This window comes from Colletotrichum paranaense (genome assembly GCF_030867605.1).
Source record: "Colletotrichum paranaense strain IMI 384185 chromosome Unknown Scaffold_15.1, whole genome shotgun sequence".
NCBI classification, from domain to species: domain Eukaryota; kingdom Fungi; phylum Ascomycota; class Sordariomycetes; order Glomerellales; family Glomerellaceae; genus Colletotrichum; species Colletotrichum paranaense.
The window spans coordinates 462,721-483,484 of NW_026848973.1; the positions used below are offsets into that span (position 1 = coordinate 462,721).

The 20,764-nt window shown below is 50.9% G+C and overlaps 9 protein-coding genes across 9 annotated transcripts; 5 read left to right on the top strand and 4 right to left on the bottom strand.

Annotated features, from left to right (window-relative positions):
- Positions 1-1,054: 1,054 nt before the first annotated feature.
- Positions 1,055-1,738, top strand: CPAR01_14346 (uncharacterized protein; the record flags this gene model as incomplete). Its single annotated transcript, XM_060498597.1, has 2 exons — positions 1,055-1,115; positions 1,179-1,738. The coding sequence occupies 2 exons, from the start codon at positions 1,055-1,057 to the stop codon at positions 1,736-1,738; spliced, it is 621 nt and encodes a 206-aa protein (XP_060342658.1).
- A 426-nt stretch (positions 1,739-2,164) lies between these two features.
- On the bottom strand, positions 2,165-4,208 carry CPAR01_14347 (uncharacterized protein; the record flags this gene model as incomplete). Its single annotated transcript, XM_060498598.1, has 2 exons — positions 2,165-3,951; positions 4,034-4,208. The coding sequence occupies 2 exons, from the start codon at positions 4,206-4,208 to the stop codon at positions 2,165-2,167; spliced, it is 1,962 nt and encodes a 653-aa protein (XP_060342659.1).
- A 538-nt stretch (positions 4,209-4,746) lies between these two features.
- On the bottom strand, positions 4,747-6,481 carry CPAR01_14348 (aromatic amino acid aminotransferase; the record flags this gene model as incomplete). The annotated part of the gene is made up of 3 exons (XM_060498599.1): positions 4,747-5,001; positions 5,054-6,219; positions 6,304-6,481. The coding sequence occupies 3 exons, from the start codon at positions 6,479-6,481 to the stop codon at positions 4,747-4,749; spliced, it is 1,599 nt and encodes a 532-aa protein (XP_060342660.1).
- Positions 6,482-7,331: 850 nt separating this feature from the next.
- On the top strand, positions 7,332-9,312 carry CPAR01_14349 (uncharacterized protein; the record flags this gene model as incomplete). The annotated part of the gene is made up of 3 exons (XM_060498600.1): positions 7,332-8,160; positions 8,215-8,605; positions 8,655-9,312. 3 exons carry the CDS (start codon positions 7,332-7,334, stop codon positions 9,310-9,312), a joined length of 1,878 nt encoding a protein of 625 aa, XP_060342661.1.
- Positions 9,313-10,539: 1,227 nt separating this feature from the next.
- On the top strand, positions 10,540-11,670 carry CPAR01_14350 (uncharacterized protein; the record flags this gene model as incomplete). The annotated part of the gene is made up of 2 exons (XM_060498601.1): positions 10,540-10,556; positions 10,623-11,670. The coding sequence occupies 2 exons, from the start codon at positions 10,540-10,542 to the stop codon at positions 11,668-11,670; spliced, it is 1,065 nt and encodes a 354-aa protein (XP_060342662.1).
- Positions 11,671-11,999: 329 nt separating this feature from the next.
- CPAR01_14351 (uncharacterized protein) lies at positions 12,000-13,833 on the bottom strand (the record flags this gene model as incomplete). Its single annotated transcript, XM_060498602.1, has 6 exons — positions 12,000-12,192; positions 12,253-12,371; positions 12,425-12,709; positions 12,784-13,040; positions 13,101-13,570; positions 13,631-13,833. 6 exons carry the CDS (start codon positions 13,831-13,833, stop codon positions 12,000-12,002), a joined length of 1,527 nt encoding a protein of 508 aa, XP_060342663.1.
- A 651-nt stretch (positions 13,834-14,484) lies between these two features.
- On the bottom strand, positions 14,485-15,822 carry CPAR01_14352 (CoA-transferase family III; the record flags this gene model as incomplete). The annotated part of the gene is made up of 1 exon (XM_060498603.1): positions 14,485-15,822. The coding sequence occupies one exon, from the start codon at positions 15,820-15,822 to the stop codon at positions 14,485-14,487; it is 1,338 nt and encodes a 445-aa protein (XP_060342664.1).
- A 543-nt stretch (positions 15,823-16,365) lies between these two features.
- Positions 16,366-17,703, top strand: CPAR01_14353 (acyl-CoA dehydrogenase domain-containing protein; the record flags this gene model as incomplete). Its single annotated transcript, XM_060498604.1, has 1 exon — positions 16,366-17,703. One exon carries the CDS (start codon positions 16,366-16,368, stop codon positions 17,701-17,703), a length of 1,338 nt encoding a protein of 445 aa, XP_060342665.1.
- Positions 17,704-18,253: 550 nt separating this feature from the next.
- CPAR01_14354 (uncharacterized protein) lies at positions 18,254-20,721 on the top strand (the record flags this gene model as incomplete). Its single annotated transcript, XM_060498605.1, has 7 exons — positions 18,254-18,408; positions 18,477-19,322; positions 19,379-19,445; positions 19,523-19,712; positions 19,776-19,953; positions 20,037-20,186; positions 20,238-20,721. The coding sequence occupies 7 exons, from the start codon at positions 18,254-18,256 to the stop codon at positions 20,719-20,721; spliced, it is 2,070 nt and encodes a 689-aa protein (XP_060342666.1).
- Between the last annotated feature and the right edge of the window lie 43 nt (positions 20,722-20,764).

A 20,764-nucleotide genomic window follows, 5' to 3' on the forward strand; every position in this document is an offset into this window, starting at 1 on the left:
TACAAAGTCGGTGGCCGGCGGCCCCGATCCCCTCTAGGCAAAGACACTCCCAGGCCAGCCCTCGACCGGAGAATAATGCACGATTCCGGGGGAGTCCATTTTTCTGTTCTGCTCTTGGCGAAAACAAGAGTCTGCTCCTAGAACATCGCGCGTTTGAAGACGGCCTCGCTTCCGGAATCCCTGACCACCAAGAGGTCAGAGGTCACCCCAAAACAAGCGTCATTTCTAATACGGGAAGGCAGCAAGCTTAAAGTAGGGTTCCCACGTTATCCCAACAATTGGCTCTTGTCAAGAGAGACCGGGCCTCTTTCAAAATCATGCAGAGCGAAACCCAGAAGTGCGGGGGTTCGCGTTTGGCAGAACAAGCTTGAATCTGGTCTCGAGGCCCGCTAGGGGCCCTGGGCAACGAGACCTGTGGAAAAAATCTGGTCCCATCTGCGGTCCAATTGTAGCCCAAGCTGCATTAACTTTAAAGCTTGAAACGGCGATGCGGACAAGTTTTGCGACAAGATTGGTGAAGGCCCTGGAGGGGAGTCCGACCTAACCGACTTCGAGGTGTGCCGAAGAGCCGGGGCTACCCTGGTCTGCGGCACAATAAGCCTCGTTTGAACTGCTGATGTGACGGGATGATCAGGCATCTGAACAGGTCTTGTTGCAGGATGAGGCTCATGGCTGTCATCTCGAGTCAAAGAAACTCATCTGGAGTGTTGCTGAACGTAGTGGTGCACTGGTGCTCAGGTGACACCGCCATCCGGAGTTTCAGGGTGTGACAGCAAAGTCTGTATGTAAGCATTGAGCATGTGGTGGTGGCATACCATCGAGGACTGGATCTCAACATACATAAGAACATGAAGAGAATCTCCAGCTCCGGCAGAGGGTTCTCTTCTGTTTTGAGCGTCTATCTGGCTATCTCCGTTCTACTTCTTACTATTACATTCATTCCGTGCTGTGCGCGGCTCTCTTTAATTGAGCTCTCATTCATTAAGACCTGGTGTCACTTGCACAAAGAATACCACTCACTGTCACGAAGTACCAATACAACCTTACAGTCAACATGAGGTTCTCAACTGCCGCTTTCTTTGCCATTGGCCTTTTGGCTGGCAACGTCATTTCTGGTAAGCTCATCCTTGATTACGTTCCAATCCCACGAGCCTAAGTGTACTAATACGGTCCCCCAGCCCCCGCGGTCCAAGGAAACGATGTTGCCCTCCCGATCGAAGTCCGTGCAGAGGACTTCGTCGCAAACGACGCCGCCCACCTCGAGGCCCGAGCGAAGAAGAAGAGGGCTGCCGGAGCGGCGGCCAAGAAGAACAATGGCGCTGCCGCTGCCAAGGCGAACGCCGCCAACGCTGCCGCGGCAAAGAAGAATACCGGTGCTGCGGCGGCCGCGAAGAAGAACAACGGCGCTGCCGCTGCTGCCAAGAAGAAGAACGCCAATGCGGCAAAGAAGAATGCAAACGCGAAGAAGAATGCCAACGCTGGTAACAACGCCAATGCGGGCAACAATGCCAACGCTGGCAACGCGAATGCAGGCAACGCCAACGCTGCCAAGGGCAAGGGCAAGTCCCAAGCCGAGTTCTCTGGCTTGGCCTGCACCGATGGGAAGGGGGCTGGTGCTTGCAACGCCAACGGCCAGTGTGCCGTCAATGGCAAGACGACTGCTATCGCTGGCCAGTGTGGTCAGGCAGCGAAGAAGGCCAACAAGCGCTACGTCTCAGATGTCACCCACCTCATTTGAAGCAGCAACCGTTGACGAGGTTTCGTTTTGGCGTAGGATTGGGCGGCATGGACTTCGTGGATTTTATGAACAAAAGGGGGAAATGATCATCGTAGCTTCGCCGACTCCATATATGTGTAATGAAAATTGATCGAGTCTCAAGCTCACATAGCTTCCTCATTTGGGTAGCAACATCAGACGAAGTTCAATGAACACAAACTGGAATTCAGGTACCCCAAGGGATATGATGACATCTATTCATGCGAGCTTGCTTTGTTCCTAGCATCTGCTCAATGATGCATACGCGTGTTCAAGAAGTTTTGGATAGAACCTTGGATTGTGGGCCATGAAGCAAAGAATGATGGGTCAAGTTGTTTCTGATTCATACTTCATTATAGCAGACATCTACGACTTCCTTTCCTTTTCAGCTTCCCTATCAATTCGCTGCTAGGACAATATAATACCAGTTGGTGTTCTTATATCCTCGGGAAATTGCCGTGGGTTCCATCCAGCGTCCGACTGGTCTCCACATTCACGGTATTCGGCATCGGAAGGAATGACGAGCCGCTCGCAGACGAAGTTTCTGGCAGCCTCTATTGCCATACGGGTGGGATGAGTCGCCGCCATTGCCATTGGTGTTTCGGAACATTGGCATCCTTTGGCAGAATGTTGCAGATCCAGAACCCCTGCGTCGATCAACTCCTGCCAAAATTTGACATCTCTGTCACGCTGGACCCGCCGTTCTCCATTGTCTGCATCAATATTTGACGTAGAAGATGGTTTCGGTTTGACATGTCGTCTGTGGGGTTGCTGTTGGTCTCTGCCTTCCAGGACCGTTCCGATGATCAACAGCCACCTGACTGCATCACACTTGAAGTGTCCCCTGATCAGAGCAAGCGCGGCGCCGGCATGCCGACTCTTCGCAGCGGCAATCATTGGCATGAGACCACGGAGGTGGCTGAGGCGGTGGTATGGGTTTAACCAATGGTGAGGTTTTGCGTTGTCCCTAAGTCCAAAAGGGCCATGTCCTTTGGAGAGCAACTCACGGATGGTTACCTCATCTCCGCGACTAGCAGCGACCTCAATAAGTGACCTGGCGGGGCGGCAGTAATCTGAAGTCGACTGAATCGAAGGGTCGAACCCCCATTTCTTTTTCCAGCTATGCTGGTAAAAGTGTCTTTCTAGAGCGTAAGGCGTGTGTGCAAGTACGTTGAACACCATAGAATGCCCATGGTTGACGGCCTCCTCGAGACACGTGTCAATGGCATGTTTCAACCTTTCATTCCTCCTGTTACTGCCGTAATAGGTTTTGAAAGTGGTTCCCTTCTTGCGAAGCGGCATTTGGTCATCCAATATCAATTGGAGTATTTCTAGCTGAGGCGCGCACACAGCTTCCAGAAGAATTTGACCCAAAGCCTTGCTCGGTACTCTTCGGTCTGCGGCATCCAAAAGAGCACTCATAGTCTCCAGGTCGTCAAAAGCCATGGCTAGCCTCCAGAAGTGAATATCGTAAAATCTGACGCCCTTTATTTTCTTTCCTCGGACCGTCTTCGTTATCTTTTCACGTGAAGTATTGATCTCGTAGTTAATCAGAAGAACAGCGAGGTTCGAACTGCCACTCCTGATCGCAGCTTCCATGACTGATCCCAGCAGCGAAGAAGCAGCGTATTTTCCATCCCGAGATTTTGCCGTCCCAATAAAAGATAGTGATTTAGGACCTTTGTTCAGGATCTGGGATAGTACAAGCCTCTCCGCGTCTTCTGATTGCAGATAGAGTTTGGCAAGGAATAGCAGGTCTTCGAATGGCTCATTTGTGACGACGGGATCCGTCTCCGAAGGAAAAAGCAGCTTTTGAAAATGGTCACTGAAGAGGTCCCAAACTCCATAATGTTTGACTGCATCTAGAAGATGGACCGCTTGTTTGCAAAGATGATGGATGCGTCTGTACCGTTCTTCGCTGTCGAGATTCAAGCCATCATCTCGTATTGTCCTATCAGTGATGGCGTTGATCACTGTAGCTAGGCTTGTACTCCACGGTAAATGAAGATATGGCTGGATCTTGAGGTACTTTGCCAGGAAGAAGCTTGCATTGCCGCGATGTTGCACGCGGCACTGGGGTGAGGCCATGTGCGAGTGGCCTTGCTTGGCAAGAATGCCGACTTCTGGATTGCGCCTCATCTTGTGAAGAAGTTTGGTTATGTAGATGGCTCTCATGACAATGATCTCGAATAGCTCTGACGTTCAATTAGCCCTGCTACAAGAAAATGGCTGATTCTGAAGGCGTGAACTTATTGGCCGTGATGGGAGGACACTCACTCGATACACGTAGAAGACGAGTTGCATCTCTCAAATTGAACTCGCTCTCCTCATCGTACGCAACGACGTCTTCGAAGATTTGATCAAGGCATTCCAACGGCAAGTCCAAGAGGCGTGTTGAGTCTATGGTGCAATCCATGGGGGCAAGGGCTCGTCCCTGATCCCTCTGAGCCATCGGAGCGGTTTCTAGCAGTTTGGTCTTCTGGTGGCGGTGGTGTTGTTGAGGAGATTTTGCCCTAGTACAAAGCTTTCGAGAAACCTTGGATACGTGGATTTAGAAGCGAATATATTCAGGAGAAATCGAGCATAAAGATTGGTCCATTCCACTTTCTCATCAGGCTAAGAGGTTACATAAGTATCGAATGGGTGGTAAAGCGGTTGTAAGCCTGAGCCCCCTATCAACCCAGGGTAAGATTCCATTGGCTGAGTCCGATGTCACCAATATCCCCACTGAGGCCAATTCGCTTGTGAGGCCATTCCCATCGATGACCATGTGCCGCAGCAATAGTCATCGGTCAATCTCATCTTTTGCCTAGAGGTCTTTCGTTGAAACCAGAACCAAGCGTATTCTAAAGCGACTTGAATGAGCACAGCTATACATATTCATAGTTCTATTACCCAAAAAGCTTCACTTTCACGTTCATCATTGTTCTCCGCCTACTCCTTCTCGGATTCTCTCTAGTTCTGCGAAATTCAAAACGTCAATCACCTCATCATAGTTGGAAGATTTTTCTCAACGCTGCTCCGAACCGTTTGACTGCCTCTTCAATTTGAACCAGGGGTGCGGCAGCGAATGTGGTCCGGAAGAAAATCTCATTCAGCGGAATGTGCTTGTTGGCATTGAACCAACTACCCCGAGCAATGAGAGCGCCTTGAGCCAGTGCCTCTTGCCATATCTCCTCTTCAATCTCATTCGGAGACTTCGTTGAGGCATCGGGGTGTTTTTGCCAGTCCACGCCTAGCCATTGCTGCAAGGGTTTAGTAAAAGAACATTCTACATGCAAGTAATGTAGTACTCACAAACATGCCCGCCCGTGCCGGCTTCCATGCGACGATTTTTCGGGGCAAGTGCTGTTCGCAAACTCGCACCATGAAATCCCGACGCTCAGTATACTCTCCACGGATATGTAGCATCCACTCAAGGAACCCGGCATGGCCCCAAAACTCATCTAGAAGCTTGAAGAATGCGAGTTGACTGAATCCGCTAGGTCCCTGCGTTGATACGTCGGCATGGGTTTTGTATCGCTCCACTACTGCTTGAGGGGCAGTAATCCAACCAATTCGAGATCCAGGGCTGATGACCTTGCTGAAAGAGTCCATGCGCATGACACGCCCGTCTACGTCGATGCCGAGGTATGTCGGGACGATCGCGTTTAGTAAATCTGCCGGCGACTGAGGGGTGGTGGAAGGTGTTGTCAGTTCTGCGGATGGGCTGTAGGCGTCCATCTGAAGCCAGCAGTAGGGATCGTCTTCCAGAATGATCAAATCGTGTTGCTGTGCCACCCGGTAAATATCTTTGCGACGCTGTAGACTTTGAGTAGCACCAGTGGGGTTGTGACCTGTTGGGACGAGGTATAACAGGAATGGCTTCGCTGCGTTCTCGTGCTCTGCTGGGTTCCATGTGTCCAAGACTTGGAGGAGGCTCTCTGGCAGCAAGCCTTCTCCATCCATGTCGACACCAAGGAACTTGACACCCATCGGCTTTGCAGTTTCGACTGCCGTCGAGTACGTGAACTTCTCTGATAGCACATAGTCACCAGGTTTGGCGAGCATGCGAAGCGCCATGTCTAGCGCCGAAGTGTTGCCAACGGTCATGGTGCATCCCCAATCTGCATAAGGGGGGTTATGGACCATCTCGGTGTGTTCAATGATCCATCGTAGAAGCTGCGGAGACCCGCTACCTTGACCATAGTTCAGCGCTACAGAGATATCGAACACGCTTCGGCCCTCGGAAAGGTCTGTTTTGCTCGATCGGAAGCATGCATCATCAACGGAGGAGTCTGATGCAGACTTTGACCTGGAGCTGCTTGGAACGAATGACGGCGTGAACGAGAGTGTCTCGAAAGGAAGGAATTCGCTGAGTGGAATACCGCCGCCAAGAGAGATAACATCCGGATTCTGTAGGTGCTTGAAAGCTGCCTTTAGCGAAGATCCTGTTCTCGCTGTCGATTCGTGAGTTAAACGGTCTGGTAAGTATGGCACGGTTAGCTCTACCGCAAAAGCTCTTCGCTGTCACAGTCACAGATTCTGAACTAGAACCAAGCACTCACGGTTCCAATTTTTGGCTAGTGGCTTATGCTTGTCTGTTCTGGTCTTGAAGTCTTCGGTGGTACATTGAGCTGCGACGCCCCATTTGCTGGCCGGGACCGTGCGCCGAGCCGGCTTCAACACGGCATCGGTGACAGTGTCCGGGATGGAGGCATGGTCAGAGTTGATGTATTCGCCCATAATTATTCAGGTGAAGATGCTGGAACTGAGTCACAATGATGTTAAACCCAATGAGCTAGAAGGATCCGTGGATGTCGAGATACCCAGACTAATTACTTATACAACGACGTGCAATGCTTTGCTAATCTGCGTTGAATCCATTCCGATGGCCCTTGACTCACGTCGAGCCGTCGGAGAGAGGGTCAAATAGAGATAGGAACAAATTTAATGGAGTCACAACTTAGATATCAGCAACGATTGGCACCGATTGATGTCTCACTTGTGGATAGCTGTAATGACATTCGCGCCTTTCCTCGCTCTCTGTGAACTAATCGGCGCAACCTGCTGCTCCTTATCGGGAATGTTCCTGTCAAGAGCGCCCTAAGAGTCTAGGATGGTGGGGGGAAACAAAAGAGAAATGGGACTACGGCGTGAGATCGGAGTGATGTGGGGTTCGGAGTGTCAAACTCAATCAAGAACACTCAACCACAACATCGTCGGAGTCAAAGTAGATCAGAGCTCGCCGAAAGACTTCTCTCCGAGCTGAACCTATGAATTCATTTCACAACAAGCAACAAACAGCCTCCATGTAATCTGATGATGGTACATATGAGTCGGATATGAAAAACAAGATGAACGTGAGACTTGCTGCGTGCGAGCCCTGTCGGCGTTCGAAGCTAGCATGCGGGCACGAAAGACCTGCCTGCACACGGTGCACTGGCCGTGGGCAGCGGAGTCATTGCGTTTACAGATCTAGACCTTTTCGGAGAAGAGTAACGAGAACGCAAGTTCAAGAGACGGAGTGAGTCTGCAATAACGATTATATAATGGTGATGTTGGTGACTGACCCGCACTTACTTCCAGAAGCCTGATGTCAGTTGGGCCGGCAGAGACCATTGCAACGGCGACCTCGTCGACACCTCAATCTCCAGCTGATGCCCCGTCACCCAATACAGGAACACCGACAGCATCGACGCAGCCATATCGCTATCCTAACCCTGGCTTTCTCGGGATCTCAAGCCACTCTACCATCTTCAACCATGTCTTCTCCGGTGATGGTTTTGGGCCTGCTTCTGATGCAGATTTGACTCCACAGCCCAGTTTGGCATCACCAATTGATCTAGTTGGCAACCAGGTTGTCATGGATAAGGCGATGCATGCGCTGTCACGTCTAGAGAAGATGGACATCTCCAAAGTCACACCTCTAGTGCGTTTCTGGCTCGAAAGGGGAGTAAACTTGCCTTTGGCTGGACCTATCGTTATTGAGTGCTTAGGGTCCTTGGAACATTGGAGAGAAGTCCTCGCTCCGACGACTGATATTTCTGGAGAGAGTGGTGGCTCCGGCTCTGGAATCACAAGCGCTGGCTATGTGGCAACTCTGTTGACCAACACACTGCGGCCTTTTGACATGAGTTCTCAGTCAACTCGGCAAGACTTCCTGGCCCAGATGGTTGGGTCCAATTTGAGGTGGGAGACGTTGGGTATCTTCTTTGTCGCTGCAGCCAGGGCGGCGTATGACACCCCCTACTTTCCGCCCCTTTATACAACAAATGAGCAGCGGCGAAGGCTGATGCAGGCACTAACTTACATCGGGGACTATTGCCTGGAGACAAGCCTCTCCCTCGATTGTCTTAATGATCTACAGTTGATCCTCCAATATGAAAACTTCATCGTTCATTCACATCTAGATGGTGATCAGAGTAAGTTCGCAGGTTGAACCACCGAAGCCTGCTGCTGACCTTGCTCATACCCAGGCTACCATTCATGGAGACGAATTGGAGATCTTGCAAGTTCGCTCTTCGCACTAGGCTACCATGAGAAGATCGAGAGGTGTAATCCGAACCTCCCTTCTTTCATCATTGAGCTGCGAAAGGCTTGCTTTTGTCGAATCTACACGGCCGACAAGGGCTTAGCAGTGTTTCTTGGACGACCTCCGCGGATAGTGAAGGACTACTGCCAATTTCAAATACCCAAAGTGCACAATGGATGGATTGAAGACGAAATTGACGACGCAAAAATGGCACATCTTGAGCCCATTAATTACAACGCCGATACACGATGTGTTGCGCGATTTGCACTTCTGAAGGAAGAGGTGCTTCAACTTTTGCGGAGGAAAAATATGACAGATGTCACGAAAAACATTAGGTTTGCTAAGACTAAGTCGTCAATGACTCGTTGATACTGATTTGACTAGGGAGTTCCGTGGAAAGGTCGAAGCACTGTGGCAAGATTTGCCAGGTCATTTCAGGCTCGATTCGAGCCTCCGAGAGTGTCAACAAAGCCCCTTTGGAAGAGACTTTTTAGCCCATATCAGGTTAGACTATCTGCATAACCTGTTCCTTCTGGGGCTCGTTTCACAGCAGCCTATCTCCGAGCCCAACGACGAACTCTTGAAGGTTGCGATAGAAATGCTATCCATTGTGGTTGAGGTCATTCTACTACGCGATCAGCTGGTAAACTCCGGGACATGCCTCATCTGGAAAGTTGCGCAATACGGACTGCCCGCTGCGGGAGTAATTTCACTAGCATTATTGAAGGAAAATGCTGCTTCAAATGTTTTTCTGCACTCGAGGTCCAAGATGATCCAAGACCTCAGTGTCTTGGTTGCCGAGACTAGGACCGGAGCTTGGATTCAGGCCGGCGAACCGAATTTCGCGTTATTTACCCGAGCAACTGGGACAATCCAGACAATGCTTGACTCTTTGCTCGCTGCAAGACCATCTGCGGAACAAGTTCAAGCGACAAACGTTGCTACTCTGGAAGTTTGGGAGCCTTATTCCAATCACCAGCTTTGGGACTTTGAGATGGGGTTCTGGTCTAATCTCGCAGAACACCCTACTCTGCTTGCTTGATGGATCTGGTTGAAGAAGCAAGTCAAAGTTACCGCTTCTCATGACTAAGCTTGCTCACACGCTTCGGAACGAGAAGGTGAATAAGAACATAATAATCTCGCAACTTGAGGCTTTGCGTATTGGGAGGCACGTCTGCCTCCATACTGTCTCCATGTTCCTTTGCTAAATCAAGGTGTTCTGCCAAATGAGTACCTTCCTTCACTCAGGCGATTCATAGGATCGGCCTTAAACATTCGTAAGTTTATTGAGCTTGCCGAGTTCCGTAAGCCCCTTCGGAAATGGGCAGGTATTAGCACTACCTACCATAAGCAGCTCTCCGATATCCAGTAACAGCGCTGGCAGCCTTTGCCGTTTGGTCGAAGCATCCGAGCCATCCGTGACCGTGAAAAACCCGGGCTGATGGATGAACCCGATCTTATGGACAAGTATCTTGATGTCATGGGTGAACTGTGTCTATAGGCCAATTTCTGCAGATTGGCTGTGAATGGACACAAATCCATGCTCTCCCGGAGTCCCGTCTGGTCGATTGATCCACCCCTTTCCCCTCTTCTACTAGTGTTTGAAGGGCCTGTATCAAATGAGACCCATGTCGACCTCACTCTGGAGATGATTGGTGTTGTGGTGGAGAAAGATGGAGGCAAATGACCCTCGACAATCAATCGGGGGCCAGGCTGGCCATATCCTCGGATCCTTCAAGCGAAGGATGTCCACCAATGCTAAAGAATCGTCTGGTAAGGATCTATGTAGAGACTCGAGACACGAACGGGTTTCTGGTAAAGACGCTCATGGCTAATGACGTCGCAAAATGTTGACGGCCGGGGTCCCACGACTGTAACGTAGCATCAACAGCAGGACTGGTAAAAGTGAAAGGTTGAGCAAAAACGGATTTCATTCATCATCAAGAAGTCTAAAGATCGGCAACAAAAGTGTTTAATGCAGGTGCGCTGAGTTACCAGGCAAGACAGGAGGAGTATTCCATTTTCGGTATTCTTCACGTCAACGTGGCAGAATTCACCGGATGTGACCATCATTTCAAAATTTTGTGACCTGTCGATGCATGTCGCTCCACAGGATGCCCACTAGTGGGGTCTGCTGGTACGCAATATTAGAAGGATTATCATTATCAATGAGGGGCTTCTCTTTGCTATGTAGAAATAAAATCTCGTGGTGTTTTGAATATCAACGCAGCTCGGTGCTCCAAGCATCACAGTCCCAGACGTTACCGCCATGGTGCATATCTTCTTGTGAGTGATAGCGATCAAATCTGATTTTTCGTGGGATCAGTACGGCTCATCTATAATCTGACATAGTGTCGGCGGCACTGGCCATATCGGCGGTGCTGTGCTGGACCAGCTCCTCCGGAAATATGCGGATGCGAATGTGAAAGTCCTCGTTCGGGACGAGAGCAAGGCTACCCGCCTTGTTCAAACCTACCCACAGATTGAGACGGTTATCGGCGACGCCGGAAACTTTGATATTCTTGAAAAGTGCAGTGAGGCGGCCGACGTCGTCATCAACACGGCCCCGGACATCACACATGACGACGGCATCAAGGCGATTCTGACTGGTCTGAAAGCACGTGGCGCGGCCAACGGCATAAAGCCTTACTATATTCACACATCGGGAGCTTCTCTCATTTGGGATGAGCCCGCCGGTTCCAAAGACGCCCGTCGGTGGGACGATCTCGCCGACATTGAAGACATCTGCGCGTTTAAGGGCGAAGCCCACACACATGCTGTTACCGATAAGATTGTGCGCGATGCGGCAACAGACGTCAATGTGGCCATCATGTCGCCTGGTTTCGTTGGCGGCATGAGTCCTTCCCTTGAGCACCCGACCCCGATCACGACGCCTGCCCTCCTACTCACCGCACGCGCTTTCAAGTCCGGCTGGCAGATCGCTGAAGGAGAAAACACCCACGCTTGGATCCACGTCTCGGATCTCGCCAAGATGTTCCTGATCCTTGTCGGAAAGGCCATTGATGGCACCTCCGACTCTGAACCTTTCGCCATCTGGGGTCCAGAGGCGTACTACTTTGGCACGAGTGAAGATATCTCGTTCGGAGAGTTCATGAAGCACCTTGCTCCTGTACTCAAGGATCAGAAGATCATTGAGAGCACCGAGATTAAGTCAGTCAGCGTGGCTGAGGCAGCAAGGGCCAGTATCGCTGGCAGCGACTATGATCCCGATGCTCCGCCGCCCCCGCCCGATACCTGGGCTATGCACATTGCCATCATGTACGGCATCAACATGCGTATTGAGGCGTCAAGAATGGCGAAGCTTGGATGGAAAGCAGAGAAGGCATCTATCTTGGAGAGCTTCCCGCAAATAGTTGCCGGATTGCTCGCGCGAGAGTAGTCAGTTGGCACGGGAATCCAAGTGTTTACCGAAAACTACCATTCGGATTAACGCCAAACCTTTTTCTCATCTATTCAATTGACGATTCAGAGGCATTCAGTAGATCTGAGAACATATCTTAGTGTACCAGCAAAGTATCAGATCAAATGCTATAATGAGGATCAGATTCTGAACCGAAGCAGGAGATTGAACGATCATGTATACTCAATCACATCAAGACTTAGTTCCAGGCTTTCGAGATTTCCGGCGCTTTCAGATTACAGCAACAGGTAGTAGCATAACACTTTGAGCATTCTTCATGGCCTGGACCAATACTAGCAGTTTAAAGCTTATAAGGTGTACCGATAAGCTGGGTGTCGATGTCCAAGAAGGTGAATCCTATTCCCGTGCAGTCGCTCATCTCGATCTCCCCGCTCTCGTTTCGAGTTTTCCCATCGACAATAGAGCATCTGTAGGCATACGGTGGCACAGCAAAGGACCAGAGATCCTACGCAGACCGAGTGGCCCAAAACATAATCCGGACTATGACGTTCGTTAGTCAAGCTGTATTCAAACGATGGAGTCTCGTTATTGGCGACTTACGCATCCTTCTGCAGGTAAATGAACGTGGCTGGAAAGGCAGACGTGTTTGCTAGGCCAATCAACAACCCAACTCCGGTAGCACGAACATAGTGAGGAGCCAAATTGTTGGAAAGCCAGCCCTTGCTTCGTCAGCAGCGTGTTCACTTGAGCAACGAAGAGCTTTGTGACTCACCATGATCATCGCACTTCCAGGGAAGACTCCCGTTGCAATGAGAAACGTACCCCCATAGCGAACATTGCTTGACTTTGAGGCAAGAATCATGACATACCCACACAAAGCTACCATGCTTCCAACGGCCATGACAGGACCTCGTGCCTTGATTTTGTCCGAAAGAGCAGACGTGGCGAGCACGACAAGAAAAGCGGCGATGTTGGGCGGAACTGTGAGAAGCTGGATCTGAGTGGTGCTGCGATATCCGAGGCCCTGGATGATCGATGGTAGAAAAAGCGAGAAGCTCTGCCAATTGAATGACGCATGTTAATCACTGATCTACGTCTAATGATGTAGCGAATGTAGGGAATCGGACATACGTAAAGAGGAATAAGAAGGAATATCCATGCCAGAGTACAAAAATATGTCTGCGGCGCGAGCACAGCCATCCTCACCCAGTGCCAGCTGAAGTGCTCATCATTGACGTCTTCAACGTCAGTAGCACCATGTGAGTCTTCTCTTAATCTTCTCATGGCCTGTGTACGTTCATCCGTTGTGAGGAACTTCGCATCCGCTGGCGTGCTTGGCATAAAGAAGAAGCAGATTACACCGAAGACGGTTGTAATTGCACCCTCCACTATTGGGCGTTAGAGTTCTACTTCATCATCAGGTCTAACGTGGTTGGAATAAGACTTACCAAAGAAGATCCAAGGCCACCGGTTATAGCCACCATGTCGTATCGTTGCTAAACCTGTGGCGAGCAGCCCTCCAAAAGCGCCAGATAAGGGTGCTGCGCAGTAAAATAGGCCGATGCGATACAACATCTGATGTCGACGATAGAACATTGCCAGGTACACAACGATACCTCCAAGTAGGCCGCCCTCGAAGAGTCCAAGAAGCAATCGACAGATCACAAGACCTGCGAAGGATTTTGTGAAACCAAGAAACGTGCTTACGATGCCCCAGCAAGTGATGAGAGTTGGCAGATAGACGCCGGCTCGGACTTTCTTCACAATCCAGTTGCTTGGAACATCGACGAGGATGTACGGGATGTAGAAGACCAACAACGCAACATTGAACTTCGTGCCAGTTACCATATCGAGGTCCTCCAAAAGCCCGTCAATCTTGGCATTCCCAATGTTGCTTCTATCGATAAACGCGAAAAGCCTGGGCAAAATCAGTTAGCTTCTGGCACCGTATGGGTTCCAATCCAAGCTAGAGTCTTACCAAATGCCGAAAAGCCAAGGAATAATGTGAACGTCAAACTTGCGATCGAGACGTTTGCTTAAGATAGGGTCTATTTCGTAGCGGACCTGGGAATGACGGATGCTCTCCACATGGCACTCTTCGGGCTTGCTATCCTCGAAGGTATGATGGGTCTCTGGACCATGGTCAACGGCTGTCCCACGTTCTTTGGACTTGAAAAACATTTTGGGCCCTCAACACAAGCCGAAGACGGAAGTAAGACGGTTGGGCAGCGTCAGGTCAAACAAAGTTTTGGAGATGATATGTTCAGGAGAGCAGGCTGGCTATTCAGACATGAAGCTCGACGGTCCAGTCACGGCAGCAACATGGGCAACACGTTCGGGGCATTTATCATTCCCAAGAATGCTAGGCATCTCTCACTCGCACACCCGACTATGACCAGAGACGCTAAATCTCCCCCACAAAGCTTATCCGATGGGTGAGCACTTCGTCACCACCCCATGGGGTTGATGTGCGGGGAAAGCCAGGGTAGACATTCGAATAGCCATCTCGAAAGATTGAGAGACCGAAGGGACTTCTACTTTATGGCAGTAAACGAACCGCTATAGGCCCAGTAGCTTGCTTATCGGGATTCAGATTGGGGAACATTGCCCGGCACAATGTGGCGTTGTCGACGGCAATTCATCAGAATAGCCGGCTGACCACAATAGGGAAACCGTAAATCAAATAGCGATACCTACAGGTAGGCGGGTTGAGAAGAGCGACGGATGGCAATCAACAGTTTTTTTCTAATGTCTGAGAATGATGTAATGTATCACCACGTCGTTTCAGAGTAGAGTAATCGATGTTCACAGCAATATTTCCACCCAAGCCCGTCATGGCTTAACTCCTAGTTCCTCGAAAATGGCCTCATTATGCTCGCCTAGCTCAGGTACTCTTTCCATTCTTGATGCCTCTACCGAAGCAAAACCAGGGGGGATGAGTGCAGGAATCGTGCCGCCTGGTGTCTCGACATCGGTCCACCTGCCTCTCGCTCGCAGTTGTGGGTGTTCCCATACGCCTTGCATGTCATTGACATTGGCATTAGCAATAGACGCTGAATCCAGCTTTTTCAGAACCTCTTCAGCCGAGAACTTTGCGAACTGCTTAGAAATGATTTCCTTCAGCTCATCTCGGTTCTTGACACGAAGCGTGTTGCTCACGAACCGCGGGTCTTTGGCCAACGCTTCATCGCCCAGGACAGTCCGGCAAAGATTCGCCCATTCCCTCTCGTTCTGCACACCTAGCATGACAGAGCCGCCGCCGCCAGTCTCAAAAGGACCGTAGGGATATATGGAGGCGTGAGCTGCCCCAGACCGAGCGAGACCGGGAGCCCCGTTGTAAGTGTAGTACAGTGGGAAGTTCATCCACTCAACCATGCTTTCGAGCATGGAAATATCTATCCGAGTGCCTTTGCCCGTCTTGCCACGCTTGATCACTGCGGCCAGAATGTTGGCATAGGCATACATGCCGGCAGAGATGTCAGCAATGGAGATGCCTGCTTTCGCTAGATCCGGGCCGTTCCCTGTGACGGAGAGAAAGCCTGCTTCGCTCTGCACGAGAAGATCGTAGGCTTTCTTGTCTCTATACGGCCCATCCGAACCATATCCTGAGATGTCACAGACAATCAGAGACGGATGGGTATCTTTCAGGGTGTTATAACCAAGGCCTAATCTTTCGGTGGCGCCAGGTGCCAGGTTTTGAACCAAGACGTCTGATTTGGCAAGGAGCTTCTTCAGCACCTCAAAGTCTTTTGGTTTCTTCAGGTCTAAAGCCAAACTCTCCTTTGAGCGGTTCGCCCAGACAAAGTGGGAGGCCATACCGTTGACGCGATTGTCATAAGCCCTAGCGAAATCGCCAACTCCGGGTCGCTCGATTTTGATGACTCGAGCACCCATGTCCGCCAGCTGACGGGTGCAGAATGGCGCAGCAATGGCATGTTCAAGGCTGACGACAGTGACACCCTCCAAAGGCAGTGGGTCTCTCTTCAGTTTAGGAGATGAAGAAGTTACCATAGGTCGATGCTGCGATCCAGTGCGTGTGGAGGGTGCCTGTGAAGAGGTGTAGTTGAGACATCGTGAACTCTGCTTTGGTGTTGTGAAAGGCCTTGACAACGTAGTGCCGTTCGGGAATCGAGAGGCTAATACCGAGAAAACAGCCCGGGGTGAAGACATGGTAGACAAGGGTACACGAGAGAGAAACGTCAATGTGGAAGTAGGCGATTAAAGTTTCTGATGATCTGATGAGATTGCCGGTGGTGGAAACTTGGCTTCAATCTCGAAGTTTCAATCATAACATGATATGGAGACTCAACGGCTTTTGAGCACTTCCATACGATGGCATGAATGTAATCATCACTCCGTACTGGCCTCGGCTCGAATTCTTGGAGATGCGCAACCAGATCATGGGGTAGTCAAAGCGTACGTAGCGCTGGTGCGTGCAGCGTCGGTTTCTTCAACCCAAGTCGGCTTTATGCAACCCCAGCCCAAGCGTCGATCACTTCTTAGTGTCGTCATTTTCTAGCTCGCCTGGAAGACAGTAGCCGGGCTTCGGGTCTATTTGCCGGACTTGAGCTAACCTTTAGTTGCCTTCATGCTTCGATATTCATGAATCGGCCTGGATGAGAAGACAATAATACCTTGAGCGCTGATCATACGTGCTCTCTTCAACCACACAGAGCTCAGCAGATTCTCACTTAATCTTCGTCAATGATCATTATGTCAGCCTCTGTGTCACGAAATCTTTGGCGCATTGCGCGACCAGCCATCAAGACCGCGGGAAGCCTTCGCCGGGCACCGATAACCTCAAGATATGGCTTGGCAGCATTCTCAACCTCCTCATCAAGGAGGATCATGGAAACCACGGGGTTTACCGAGAATCAATTGACTGTTCGAGAGGCAGTCAGTCAAGTCTGCTCAGAGTTTCCCAATACCTATTGGCAAGAACACGATCAGAACGAGCAAGACCCCAAAGAGTTTCACGCTGCTCTCGCAAAGGACGGCTGGCTTGGCATTGCCTTGCCTGAGTCCCTCGGCGGCTCTGGCCTAGGCATCTCTGAAGCGACAATGATGATGCAGACCATCACCGAGTCCGGTGCCGGCATGGCTGGTGCACAGTCCATTCATGCCAACGTCTATGCTACACAACCGCTGGCAAAATTCGGAACTCAGGAGCAGCTCGAGAGTACGATCCCCAAGATCATTTCCGGGCAGTGGCGTACGTGTTTCGGGGTCACAGAGCCCAACTCTGGCCTCGATACTTTGCGCCTGGCCACAACAGCAAAGAAGCAGACCGATGGATCGTACCTCGTCACTGGCCAGAAAATCTGGATTACATGCGCTCAGGTAGCATCCAAGATGATTCTGCTTGCGCGCACGAAAGCCTACGAGGACTGCAAGAAGCCGAGCGAGGGTCTATCGCTCTTCTGCATCGATATTGACAAATCACAATCTGGCCTAGACATGCGAAAGATCAAGAAGATGGGGGGCCGCGCCGTCGATGCCAACGAAGTATTCTTCGACAACTACCATATCCCCGCGAGCTCACTCATTGGCCAAGAAGGCCAGGGTTTCAAAATCATACTCCACGGAATGAACGCTGAAAGGTGTCTTCTCGCCGGCGAGGCTCTCGGCCTAGGCTACGCAGCGCTCACAAAGGCCTCAGAGTACGCGCGTGATCGCGTTGTATTCAAGAGGCCAATTGGGCAGAATCAGGCCATCGCGCATCCCCTGGCGGATGCATACATGAAGTTAGAGGCGGCGAAGCTTGCGACATATCACGCCGCTCGGCTATACGATGCCAGCAAGGAGGACTCTTCTATTCGTCAAGACCAGGTTGGAGTTGCGGCTAATAGCGCAAAGTACATGGCTGCTGAAGCGGCTTTCACGGCATGCGAAAGGGCGGTGCTTACACACGGAGGTATGGGCTATGCCGCAGAGTATGATGTCGAGAGGTATCTACGTGAGATCTTTGTCCCAAGGATCGCGCCTGTATCTCGCGAGATGATCTTATCGTACATTAGTGAGAAGGTCTTGCAACTTCCTCGCAGCTATTAGAGTAGAACATAGTATAGGTACATGAAATAATTGAATCTCTTTCCACCATAAGGGAGGCACTCAAGGAGCGCAATCTGCATAATACTGTAGAGGGCGTTTCTCCCTTCTCAGAACGTCAAGTTCGTGCGCTAGATTTATCGAAAGACTTGTTAGCTAATCCGAGCACCGGGTGTTTGGTATATACTGGGGAATGAAGACGGCTTGATCAATTACACTCACCGCCGCTTTTCCCTCTTAGCTGCAGTGCTCCTGGTTCTCGGTCAGCTCGGTCAACATCGGAGACATCGGTCAAGGAGACCCATTCGGTGAGGAGGTCCACGGAAGAAGAAGCCGAGACGTCAAAGCGTTGCCTGTGGAAAAAACAGTGCAATTGAACCGGCACTGTACGGAGAGGCTGGTTGCGCAAAGATATTATCCATGTTGTTCCCGTCGCAGGCCCAGAACACCACCTATCTGCGCCTTAATTCCTGATATTCGAGGGACGTCTGAAGGGAGTTCTGATGTCCTGCTCATAGTATCTACTGCGGCATGCCAAGGACCAGTGCCTACAATGCCGACAGAGGGTTCGAAGAAACCGCGCGCGAAGCACGCGTGTAGGGAGTGCAACTCGCGACGCATCCGCTGCAATGTCACCGAGCGCCACCCTTGTTCGAACTGCGAGACTGCGCAGGCGACTTGCGAAGTTATCCCGTCGCGAAGAGGCCGGTGAGTCTCTCCTGTTCTTCTCCACACTGATATCTCCGAGTCGGCAACTACTAACTTGGCCGGTCTAGGTATCTACGGAAGTCCAAGAGGCAGAAGCAGACGGAAGAGGCTGCATCGGCGACCCCAGAGCCCGCTGCCCCGGCCGTGTCGTCCGCGCTCACCGCTGATGTCGCCGCGACGCTTGCTTCTATGAGTACCGTGTCTCCGTCGCATGGACTTCCGAGCTCCTCTGGAATATCGCAGACTCCTTTTCACGCCGATACACCTGCTTCGTGCCATTCCTCTGGGACTACGGGCGGCAGCCGGTTCTTTGGAGAGTCGAATTTCATCACTCTTGTTCCTGGAGCATCAGGACCCGGCAATGAGGCTGCGACTAGTGATGGGATGTTGAAGGGTCGTCTCACCTTTCCAGTGCCGCAGACGCCACAATCTCATGACCTGGCTACTTCACCTGCCAGTGTGCCTTCCATGAGCTCTGCGACAGAGCGATACCTTCGGGATGAGGGAGCACTCACCTTCCCCGACATGCAGAGCTGTCTTCCAGCTTTACATGCTTACTTCACTTGGTTCCACCCTTGCTTTCCCATTCTTGACCGCGCCGATATCGCCAGGCGGCTCGTGACGATGGATATTTCACCGCTTTTGTTGCAAGCAATGCTTTTCATCGGTTCGACCTACTGCGACGAGGCAACAATTCTTGGCATGGGGTTCAAAGACCGGTCTGAGGCTAAGAACCTGACATACTCTCGCGCGCGTGTTTTGTTTCATGCCAACTGGGAGAAAGACGAGTTTACTCTTATTCAGTCACTGTTTCTATGCAGCTTTTGGAGGGGTGGACCGACGGATTGGAGAGACGTGAGGTACTGGCTAGGGGCCGTGTTAACCCTCGCGCAGACTCATGGCCTTCATCGCTCGTAAGTCCTTCGAGTTCTGTTGACTTTTCCAGGAGCTTGACTGAACATGTGCACAGAACTCGATTCATCACGAAGGATCCACATTTCGCTCGGATGAGACGCAGAGTCTGGTGGTCAATCTACGTAAGTCTCTGGTCCCTATTTGATCATGACTTCTTATCTCGTCGTGCGTCCTGTAGCTCGTTACTCACATACAATAGGTCCGTGAACGGCAAGCGGCTGTGTCACTGGGACTACCTTGTCGCATCCGCGATGAGGATTGTGACATTGAGCCGCTGACTTCGGCTGATCTAGAGGATGATGCTGACGAACAGCGAGCAACTGGGTTTGGTGCACCAAAATCAGAGCACATTCATTATGCTATCAAGATGATTGACATCGCTCGTCTTCGTGAGTCTAAATTCTTCATGCCGAAACCAACTCTGGGTACCAGCTTGACTGACCCATCTATAGTCGGGAGAATCATGGACACCCACTTTGCGCCTGGTCGGGGACCACCAGCCCCGACGGAAGTTCGTGAATTGAAGCAACAGCTCGAGGATTGGAAGCAAAGTCTACCAGATGAGATGCGTAGAGGCCCTGATGATGGGCAGTCTTCAGTCTTGACCTGCCTAATCCACCTTGCCTACAAGTAAGTTGAACCCAGTCTTTTCAGTGCTGTACTGAATAAGCAAGTATCGTTCCATGACAAAGGCTAACATGTGTCTAACTAAGCCATCTCCGTATCCTTGTGCACCGAAACGGATGGCTGCGAAATAGAGACCAGGAGGATAAGAGCGCAGCTCTCGCCGCCGCCTGTCGCATCAGTCGCATCGCCGAAGACATGCTCGCACAAAAGACCTTGCAATACGGCCAAATGCACCTGTGAGAACCCTAATGCTACGGACAGTTTGATGCCTCGACTAACTCTTCTAGACTTACTAGCCTCTTTGCCGCTTTTTGCATACATGCAATTGATATCAAGTCTGCGGATGGCATCAGTCGCCGATTAGCCGAGCATAGAGCCCAGATGTGTCTTCTTGGCCTCAAAGAAATTCAAAAGTACTGGCGTATCAACAACAATGTGCTTGACCTCTTCCTGCAATACCTCGACGAATCAATAGCGAAGAGACTTAACGGCGACAGCACTGAATCTGCACCGTCCAGCGCACTACCCAGCTCTGTCACGGGTCTTGAGCCGTTCAACGACGCAGGCACGAGCCCCCCGGTAACTCTACTACAAGATGCTCTTCAGCAAGCCAGACCCGACGCAATGGAAGATCAATACTTCAGCCTCATGCGCACAAATTGGGAAGGCGAAGATGCCCTAGAAGATCTCGGGCTATTCCTGGATCCTCAACTTTACGCCAATGGGCCAATGCAGGTAGAGGGGCTAAACTTTCTGCAGCGTTGCTTGTAAAGACGACAGAGAAAGCAGCAGTCTCTCTATGAAGTCTAAGGCC